Source organism: Cucumis sativus, chromosome 4 (genome assembly GCF_000004075.3).
Source record: "Cucumis sativus cultivar 9930 chromosome 4, Cucumber_9930_V3, whole genome shotgun sequence".
NCBI lineage: Eukaryota > Viridiplantae > Streptophyta > Magnoliopsida > Cucurbitales > Cucurbitaceae > Cucumis > Cucumis sativus.
In genome coordinates this window covers 18,544,964-18,556,339 of record NC_026658.2, presented here as the reverse complement: position 1 = coordinate 18,556,339, position 11,376 = coordinate 18,544,964, and the positions used below count along the sequence as shown (strand labels likewise).

General features: G+C 31.8%; 1 protein-coding gene across 1 annotated transcript; it reads right to left on the bottom strand.

The window, feature by feature from the left end:
- Window positions 1-4,245: 4,245 nt before the first annotated feature.
- On the bottom strand, window positions 4,246-10,434 carry LOC101212569 (NADH--cytochrome b5 reductase 1). The gene is made up of 9 exons (XM_004144256.3): window positions 10,086-10,434; window positions 8,701-8,842; window positions 7,984-8,074; window positions 7,819-7,896; window positions 6,542-6,622; window positions 6,343-6,432; window positions 5,754-5,819; window positions 5,130-5,216; window positions 4,246-4,697 (listed from the first exon to the last, which is right to left on the bottom strand). The coding sequence occupies exons 1-9, from the start codon at window positions 10,201-10,203 to the stop codon at window positions 4,605-4,607; spliced, it is 846 nt and encodes a 281-aa protein (XP_004144304.1). The 5' UTR covers window positions 10,204-10,434; the 3' UTR covers window positions 4,246-4,604.
- Between the last annotated feature and the right edge of the window lie 942 nt (window positions 10,435-11,376).

The window sequence follows — 11,376 nt, the reverse complement described above, 5'->3', positions numbered from 1 at the left end:
CGATGATAGAATTTGCTATAGGTTGTAATTATTTTGTAAAATCTAGTCTTTTTAAAAATTTTCCGTGAGAAAGACTAAGTATTATAAAATAAATTAATTATATAATATATATAAATGTTATTTTATTTGTAGTGAACTTTCCAACATGAAGTGGAATTTGGTGACTTTCCACCTTGATGTAGCAATCCATGCCATAGTTGCATGTTAGTTGCATGTGATTTGCTTATAAATATATAATACTTGATAAGATTTCGTTCTAAATGTCATTTTGAAACTTTGTTCATAAATTCTCGTTAGATGTCCTTCTCTCAAAGAACTTAGTCAAACTAATCACTATTTAGTTCTTACAAACTAGTTCTAAGATTTGAAAATAGTATAGAAGATTTTGTGGTAGTCAGAAGTAGGGGTGAAAAAATCTGAACTGAATTGAAGGATCGAACCATTCCGTTCGAGTTGGATTGGGCTTCAACAACAATATCACCGAACCGAACTAAATTGAACTGAGTCGGATCGGGTCGGTTCAAATGTAAAATGGGTTAAAATTGATTTTGATTTTCACCTCCATCTACGCCGTTCTCCATTCGTTCCGTCTTCCTTCCTCTGTTCACGTGGGTCTGGAAAAAGAAAGAAAAGTCTTCACCAAATCGTACCTTTCAAGCCCAATTTTCAACCATCTTTTTTCCTTCTTCATTCTTCTATTCACGTGGATCTGAGTTCGATTTCGACGATTCTCTATTCATAATTATGTTTCATGAGTTTTTTTAAAAAAGATAGAATCTGGGTAGCTGGCATATTGAAATGCCGAAATTTTGTTCGAACCCTAGACTTGTGAAACTCCAATTGTTCAAATCCTAGTATGATGTTTATGATAAATCAATTGTGGTGATGATATTGATTGGGCATGACACGAAGGGAAGGGGAGGGAAGGAAAAAGGAAGAAAGAAGGAAAGACGGAAAAAGAAAGAAAGAAAGGAAAAAAATAATAAAAATAAAGAAAAATGACCCAACTCGACCCGACCCGAACCATTTTGACCCGACCTAAATTCAGGTCGGGTCGGATCTTAACATTGTGGAAACCATGCACATCGGGTTGGATCGGGTTTGGATGAAAATGGACCCGACCTAGCCCAATTACATCTCTAGTCAAAAGTCAAAAGTAGTATTTGAGATCATAATTAGTATTAATATGGTGTTATCATTTGAACTACAAACGTACAAATTTTATTATTGTTTGTATGCTAAAGTAAATGCATGCATAATCCTTTGTTTTGCTTGCAATTTATAATGTTGTTAGATCCCTAATTTTGTTGCACGATATATCCTCTTTTATTCTTCAATTTGTACTTGTCATACATCCAAGTATTTGGTTGATCTCTATCAAGCTTCGTTGAACAAAAAAGAAAAGAATGTGGAAGCAAACTTTTCCTATCAAAATGATGTATTTGATCCATCCAACATAATACATTTGGATGTTACTAACTCCTTTAAGTCTTTTAAAGAGAAAACTGATGTTATTGAAGGAGTAGCAAACTTTCACTATAATAATGTCTAAAATTAATATGTGATTTATGTTTTAGTTATTTTTTTCTCTTTCAACATTTACAAGTTTATTTTAATTATTTATATTTCAAGTTTTGTTTTTGTTTGTTTTTTTATACCCGGACACTTATTGTCTCCGTTTCTTTTAATAAAGAGCCATGGACATTTTTCATATTTTGGCTAACTCAAAGATGAATAATGAAGACTTATGTTTGGTAGATAGTGTAATTATGCACACAATTAGTTAAAAGTAAGAAAAAAAAAAGTTCATTGACAATGTTTGAAACAAATGTCAATAGGTTCTGTAAACTTGATTGAAGGTTTTGGTAAAGCAAACCTTATTTTATCTAGAAGAACAAAATTCACAACTAACAATGTTTTGTTCTCTAATAAGTCAAATGTTTTTTGTTTAATTTTAAAGATATACATCAAAATAACTTTATATTTCATTTATTGTTTCACATAAAAAGAATATATTGAAACACTGACCGCGTTCTCTTTTGTATTCTATTATACTCATATACGGGTAATTTAAACATATGCAACCATGAATCCGAAGTTCATAAATTTCTATATGTTCACTGTTTGGCATGATTGATTAGGTCATTCTAGGTCAATAATGATGAGAAGAATTATTAAAAAATTTCATGAACGACCACTTAAGAACTTGAAGATTATTTAATCTAATGAATTACTATGTTTTGCTTGCTCTCAAAGAAAATTGACTTTTAAGCCATCACCAACCAAAGTGGCAATTGAGTCACATAAATTTTTTGAACGAATTCATAACGACACATGTGGACTCATTAATCCACCAAGTAGACCATTTAGATACTTCATAGTAGTAATTGACGCATCTAATACATGGTTACATGTGTATTTATTATCAGGTCAAAACCTCGTATTTACAAGATTACTTGTTCAGATAATCAAATAAAGTTTCTTGATTATACAATAAAAAGTATTCAATTTGATAATGTTGGTTAATTTACATCCCAAACATTTTTAATATAACGCCTCAACAATTATAATAATTTTGGATTTAATTAAATAGTACCAGTAGTAGTAGTATATTATTATTATTTATATTTATAAATATATCGTCTCAGACACCATGTCAAGTCTAAAAAATAAACTTCTTCTATACAAAAAGAACCTTTAGGCCAACATAAACTTAACTCAATTGACATCTATAGACAAGAGTTCCTAGATTCAAATCTCCACCCTTGCATTTATTACAATATCTTTACAAAAAAAAAAAAAAAAAAACCCTTAGCGTTGTCGTTCGCCTACTTTCGATCGAGCTAAATTGTCTCCATTTCGAGCTGCTTAGTCGCGCACACCCTTCCTTCAATAAACTTATTTTAGATCTAATTTGGAGTTTCACTTGAAGGTTCAATTGGCTAATTTTTTTAGATTTAGTATTGAAATTTGTCTCAATAATTTCAACCCTAATTTTTGGTAAGTTAATATGAAAGATTTTTTTTTAATGATAGCCAATTGTAACTTTTTTAATGATAGCCTATTGTAATTTTTATTAAATAAAGTTAATGTAGGATCGAATTAGTTGGACAAATTAGCTGTTAGTTTAATTGTTTTAGTTAATCTCCAAAGATTTTACTACTCATTAGGCATTGATGGTAGCTAAAATGCATAATGAGTTGTTGTAGTTGATGACTAATGTAGCATGATGATTATGCATGTTATATGAATTATAGGATTGTAGACTGTTATGATTGATATTTTATGATGTTGGTTACATGTTTTGGATTGTGGTGTCTTTTAACTTTGGCTATTAGAATGTGTACCTACATGTACAGTGTCCCTTAGAATCACCATCGTTCACAAATCTATGATTGGTGCATTCGATGAGACCACTAGTTTGTCATGTCGTGTTTTATGAGTGGTCCGACGGGATTATTTCACATCTCAATATCATGTGTTTTCCTTTCGGTTCACCGACTGATGAGAGTGTTTCTACGGAATCACTAGATTGTGTGTGTTCCATTGGACACATGATAGTTTTTTATACCTCCTAATGGGACACAATCTAGTGATCTCATAGGAGACCAAAAAATTATTGTGTCCAATGGAACACACACAATCTAGTGATCTTGTAAAAACACTTTCATCAATTTGCGAACTTGAAGGAACACACATGATATCGGGTTATAAGCGATCCTGTTGGACCACTCATAAACACGGCATGACATACTGGTGGTTTCGTCGAACGAACACATTCATAAATCTGTGGAAGGTGGTGACCCCAAAAGACACCGTACATGTAGGTACAAATCCTAATTGACAAAGTTAAACAGGGATACCACAATCCAAGGCATGTAGCAAACATTACAACATGGCACGAAATATCAATCAAAAGGTCCATAATCATATTGATAAAAATAATATTTTTAAACCAAAAATAAAAAATGTGATAGTCACTGATCAGTGTCAAAAATCAAATAGTTATTCTAAATGCCATATCAAGCATAGCTTGAGCTACAATGGTGCTGATATTATTAAGCTCAAAATCAAAGATTCAATTGAGTAAAAAATTGTATATATTATCCATTAATTATTGATACCTCTAAGTTCTTCAAAGATTTTTGTACAAATGATTTAGTCCCACCCCTCTAAGTGATTAGTGATCCGCCCTCCTAAACTAATGAAATCTAACTTCCTACTTAAACCAAAACAAGATACAACTTTTAATAAAGTAGAGCTTTAGAGATTATCATTCATATCTATCATAGTCTAACATGATGACCATGTTTATTGTTATCTTTCCTCGATAGGCACAGCAAAGTGTGAGACCATTCCATAGTTATTTGCTGAAGAAACAATTCAAGAAAAACTAGTTTAAATTCTCGCTAGCTCTAACTGTTGGAAGTAACTGTATTTGATGGCATCATAATTCCACAACATTGTTAAATGAAAAGTGACTAAAAGGAAAACCTCTTCAGTGCATAAATTTTTAGTTAAAAAAATAAGACAGAATTTTGAAATCTTCAAAATTTAGAAGGGGGAAAATTCCGCTTAGCTCTTCTGAAGAACTTGAGGAAGGATCAGAACATGAACAGCATCTCAGGTGCATATCCAAGTTCTTCAAGATGAGCAGCCATGGCCTTGTTCATTGGTGGTGGCCCACATCTTAAAATCTGCTTACAAAATAAGTTTTCATATGAGACAATATTTTCCAAGTTTGATGAAGTTGAAGTACGGGTTCTTCCTAAATAAAAGGTTAGATAGAAAACTACTATAATTGAGTTAGGTCCCTAAAATGAGCTAATAAGCATTGCTTTTACTTATGAGTTTTTTAGATTAAACAATCACAATTTTAAAAAATATATTCTGATCCAACATCACGACCGCTTTTATTTTTCCAGTTTAATTATGTACTATATTAGTTGTAATTATATGTTTTTTTTTCTTAATTAGTCTTTTTGATAATATGAGTGAAAAGGGCTTGTTTACAAAGAAAAAAAAACTTCAGTTGCTTTTTCCAAATTACAAGAAAACAAGAGAGAGCCTTTTGGTTTATTAGTTACAAGAAAACAAGAAATATGGTTTGAGTTAATAATCAAATATACCTGAATATCAGAAGCAGGAGCAGGACAGTGGGTTTGAATCATCTCCTTCGATACAAATCCAACGCCGCCATCCCACGCTTCAGGAGGCTGATTAAGCAATTGGAACACGAGATAAAAAAGATATGACATCGCAAATCATTCAACAAAAGTAAATGTGTAAGCAAGCTTAAATGAAGCTCAAGAGAAGATCGATCATGGCCTAAGAGAAGCTAATTCCATCCATAACACACAGCTTTACAACTCTGCAGGTGCTTGGTACCTTCTTTCGCGAAACTGTTTTTAAGAATTGTAATTGGGGTGGCTCTTGAGAGATACATCGCCCACAAAAATAAACAGCTTTTAGAAAACAGTTAACTAAAAGGATTTTCATTTACCTTTTTGTTTTAAGAAATCGAAAACAACTATTAAGAGCGGTTATCAAACAACCCCAGACTTGAAGAACTAGAAATCCAATTTAATTCACTAGATTTGTCAAAGTTCGCATATATCACGTAATATCTGTCAGTAAAGCAAAACAGCACAACCATAATACGATGACATGGAGATCTTGTAATGCTATAAAGTTTAGCCATAGAGAACAGTTTAAATTTGTGGCTGTCGCTGTGGCTGAGGAAGAAGACTGACCTGGTTTAAGACATAGTAGAGCTTGAAGCTATCGGGGTACCTTTTGGCAAGAAGGTCCAACTCCTCCTATAAACACACGAGTTTCTTTTGGTAAGGAACACTTGACGAAATTAGAGAGAGAGAAATCATAGAAATTGAATTATTATAATGAATGCAAAAGTGGAAGTCTAAGAATAGGCTACAAGAGTATTAAGATCCTACAATTTTGCCCAAGAAGTTGTTGTCTTCTGTTTCCTTTCAATCAAATCACCTTTTAATACCCAAAATAGCACAAATTTGCATGCCTTTCTTATCCAGGTAAAAATGACAAAACCTTTATGGTTGAAAATATGTCTTTAACTAGTTACACTATGCTTGAGTTGACAAATGTAATTCTAGTCAAGTGTTCGACTAATGAGTTCAAACATTCAACCGTTAAAATTCACAGCACTGAGAAAGGGGTAGACTGATTACAATATCACTCAGACATGTTATGAAAAACTAGCTATCAACATGTTATAAAATAAAAAGATAGCCTAGTATCCAAATTTATGAATTGATCAACATGAGGGCGAGAGGGAATTTTATTGAAGAAAGACAACGAAAATACCTTTAAGAGAATGTCCTCATAGGTGACGTTGGCATAAATGAGATGTACCTTTGTCTTGTCGTTTGGATTTTCTAAAATTGCCCGAGCAACCTAAGGAGCAGAAACAAAAGCCAAATATCTATAACAACAATCAAGAAGTCCAAATGATGGTAAATTGATGAACTAAAATGATGGAGACAAAAGAAAAGGAAATCTGTACTTGATACATAGGAGTAATGCCAGAGCCTCCAGCAAGCATACCAAATGCTCTGACCTGGCCAGGTTGATATCTGAAACGTCCCTGCATGAATGTTTTCATTGTAGATTTTGAATATTCTCGGTGTCTTTAAAGGTACTGTGAAGTTTTTTATTCATCTCTCTATCTCAGAGAGAAAATGGGATTTGTTTTTTGTGTGTGTGACAAACAAAACATTGTCAATAAATTCTCGAAATAGAACGTGGGGGAGAAGTCTGTGGCTAACCCAAAAGGAAGCTCAATGGTAGACAGAACTTATAACAAAAATTAAGGCAGCTGGCATGGGAAACTAATTTCCATATCAACTTCAATATGACTAATCTTTCAGTTCTCTGTTTAAAATTACACATATTCACTAAAATCTTTCTTTGTTTTTAATTTACTGTTCAAACTGTTATTTTTTTATAAGAACTGTTAGAACTGTTGTAGAAATCACTGATCAAGAAAAGGCTGCAAACATATTGAGTCAACAATTTATTCATAAGATATTTTGAAAAAAATAATTAAAAAAGATAAACTATAAAAAGGGAGAATCCTTCCATTTAGCTCAAATGTATTAATGTTCCAATTAACTTGTTAAACATGAATGGATTTGAACTCGCAGAACCTGAAATCTGAGTTCATATTTATGCAATGTAACATGTAAAGGGCAAATTTGGACAAAGTAGTAATTACCCCATTTGTTAATGAACGAAAACGTTATTTTTTTCAAGAAAAATAAATTTCATCAGGAGCTTGGGTAACACCAAGAGGTGAATTACAAAAAAAATCTCCAATTAGATCAAAGAAGATAGACTATAATCTATAAAATGGTGTATAATATCTAAAAGGCTGTGCCTGTTTAAACTTGTACAAAACACTACTTAAAAGCATAAAAATTCATTACTTAAATTGCTGCCATTACTAATACAAAATTCCATCTACAACATCTTTGGATCATTGTTGGTGTGTCATCCTTTTGGTGGTACAAAGAAGACGATCTGATTGGCTCTAATGCATAATCTCCTTTGGAGTTTATGGGGCAAAACAACTAAAAGGCTTTTCAGCAACTCTTTTTCTTTTGATTGTTTTATGGTTCGTTTTGTCCAAGGCTTTTTCATGGTGTAAAACAAAGCACCCTTTCTCTCTTTTTAATTGACACTCTTTTTGTAATCATCTTTAGGCATTTGGAGTTCTCCCCTGATTTCATTCATTAATGAAATGTTTCTTTTACCAAAAAAAAGTTACTGATTTACACGTACCTTGGGACCCTTTACAGCAAGAAAATCTCCTACACGCATCTGTCGGAAATGGTGTGACATCCTTCCTTGGGGATACATCTGGTAAAACACAATCCAGAGTTAGGATTAACATGCATACATGCCATTAAAATACTCCTCACAAACTGAGAATCCCAAAATACGAACCTTTATGACCAATTCAAAATATCCAACATCAGAATCCAAAGTAATAGGCGTGTACGGTTTGATAACCTCTTCACCTTGGCCATCCTTTCCACTGTAGGATAAATGAATTATAAGTTTCCTCAGGGAAATAAATCCTTTTCTCATATGAAGCGAATCATCTTCAAAAACACCAAGAAAAGGGGCAATAAGGCATTCATCCCCACTCAAACCCAAGGGAGATTCCGAAAACCATTTCCAGTTGGTTTACTTCAGAAGATGCAAATTATTAGAATAGTCTTTGAACGAACAACATAATAGATCAGCTCAAAGAAAAAAAAGATACTACACCTCGACAAAGTTCGTAAAAGTTTCCTCTAAAGTCCTACAACCTCTCTCAAGCGAAACGACCAAAAGAAGTAACAACCGTTAAGTTAAATGACCTTATTCCAATAAAAGTTGTGAATGCCAATGAGCTAAATCAGAAAATCTATTATGAGGAAGTGGCAGGATTGATAGTTTAACAGGTATCTTTAAAGGAAAATTGCTGTATTTCTAGGTTTCCTTTAATTTTAACAGAGTTAACACAGAAGAGAATAGTATTGAGATTCTCACACCATATAGTGTAAGAACCAACATATTCAGAACATCTAGGTTTTTGTTCAGCTACATACCCATAGGCATGACATGTGGAAATCCAACTAATCCTATGAACAATAAATAAGGATCAAACCGCCAGACCTGCAACTTATATGTTGTCCAATGGGAAGACCTAGAACTGAAGTAGGACTAGGGAGTGTAAATGTAAACTTTGCCACATTATGGCTCAGTTGCAGTCGCTTGATAAGTTTAAACTCCTTGAAAATCTCTGGATCCAAGCAACCTGAATGTTTGAATCATATGATAAGGATAAAAAAAATGAAGAAAATGAAGAAGAAAAAAAGTAGCAATAACAGGCTGTGTTTTCACGTATCATCACAACAAAACCATCCATAGCACAAGAATCCTGCAAAAGGTTGAATGAATACTAAATTTGGGTCCCATTTCCTCTGACTATGGAAAAAAGTGTTTTCGAAAAATATATTATTTCATTTTAACTCTTTTGATAAAAACTATGCAAAGTAAACTTTAAAGGTGTTTCAAAAGCTATTTTAAGTGATTGCCAAGCACTTCAATTTTTTCCAAAATGACTTATTTTCAAAATTAAATACTTGAAAATATAAACCAAACACAACCTTGGTCCACACTTTTCTGAATTAATCTTCTTATTATCAAATCATATAAATATTTTCACAGGTAACTCAAATGTGAATCCCTATTCATGTGATATTTCCCATCAAATCTCCTTAACCAATAGAGCAATTTGAAACAGATTGTTGGTTTAGTTCATACTGAAATGTAGCAGAGAAAATGGAACCATAGTAACGTTCAGACTCCAGAAACTATCTAGAGGGTCAAAATGTAATTAGCTTCAACAACTTCAACAAAGTGTAAGCTACTAAAAATAAAAGCTCAACCTCAGTCAGCATATAATATAACTCTATTCATGAGTTGTAAGAAAGATCATCTCTCTTCCCTTTATTTGTAATATTCCCCAAATAAAAAGGGAAGGTTAATTAATTAGATTCTCTTATTTAAAAACAAAACAGGTTCCAGAAGAAGAAAATGAAACTGTAGTAATACCCAGACTCCAGGGACTATCTAGAGAGGGTCAAAATATTACTTGCTTACTTCAAGAAAGTGTAAAACTAACATAAGGAAACTTAAGCACACAGATTAAACTCAAGTGGTCAGCATAACAACTCACTTCTTGTATGCTGAAATTACTTTTTATTATCTGTAACATAATATTCTAAAAATAGAGAAGATAATATAGAAACAACAACAAAAATATACATATAAGCAGTTTGCATGGATCAAACACAAAATCCACATATTCACAAAATAACATGAAAGAACTTCACGCTGCATTAACACACAACAGATCCCAGAAACTGGTAACAGAAATCAAGTACAAGAAATTTCAACCTCTAAACATGAATCCGAAACACCCAACAAGGAAATCCAAACAATGGGGTAATAAATAAATTATTAAAAAGAAAACTTGAATACAAGGGGTGGGTAACCTCTAGATTTGCTTTTTTTGGAGGAGGATAATACATAGAGAGCACCAACGGCAAGGGCTAAAACAGCCACAGCGACACCCAGGAGGATTTGAGGATCCAAAGACTGTAAGAAGTCCATCACACGATTCTTATTCCCAAAAAAAAATCAAATGGGGTTTCGAGCTTTGAGTGGAAAATGAAGAATTTTATAATGGGTTTTGATTCACCAAACTTTTTCCGGTTCCGGCAGCTACAACCACCGGAGAAATATGGAGTGCCCACAGAGTTAGGTGAACCTGAGTCCGGTATTTTGGAAATCTTTAAGCAATCAAAAACAAATGGATGAACTTCAAATTGATTGATAATGACACCATACTTTTTTTTTAATTGCTACTTTTATTCCTAAATAATAAATTTATATGTATTACTGTATCAATTTTTAATACAAGTTCTAAGTTCTAACCATAACCTTCAAAATATAGGAAATTTATTGCATACAAACGGATAAGAAATAGGAAATTTATTCGAAAAAATATTGAAAAATTATTTTGGAAGAATAGATTTTAATTGATGACAATTTTAAAAATAATAATTAAGTATATATCAATATTTAAAAAATTATAAATATAGCAAAATCTATCTATAATAAACTTTTATTGTTAAATACTCTTACCGATAGATCTCCATTTTATAAGTAATATATTTGGACAAATTTTGTTATATTTGTAAAAATTTTAAAATGTTATTATATACTTAATTATTTTAAATCTAAATAGTTTACCAAATAATAAGTTTCAATTATCAATTTTGGTTTGATAAAATTTTATAAGAAAAATGTATGATATAATTGAGCTTTTTAAATAGTTTTCATGACTTATTAGTGAAAGTTTTATCATATCATTGAACTAGGAATTATAGCTTTTTTTTTATTTAATTTTGGAAACTGTTATAGATTTGTTTTATCTTCTTAAAATGAGTGGATGAGTTGTACTCTAAAGTTCACTTTGTGGCGACTTTGAACGTTTGGAGTCAAATTTTATATACTCTAAAGTTGGGATTAAAAAAATCTCCAAAAATGAAAAAGGTGAATTATAAGTAGTTTATTTCAATTTTTCACAATGGGAAGATGTGTTAACCTCAAAATAATAATATTATGATAAATAATAAATAAATAAATAAACAAGAGTTAGTTATATGGTGGCTAAATTAAATTTTTTTTAAAGAGCTAATTTTGTTTTTAGAAAATAAATTTTGATTTCTAAACAATAGAAAAACAAAGCAAAAACTAATATGAGCTTGGCTCAACTGGCAC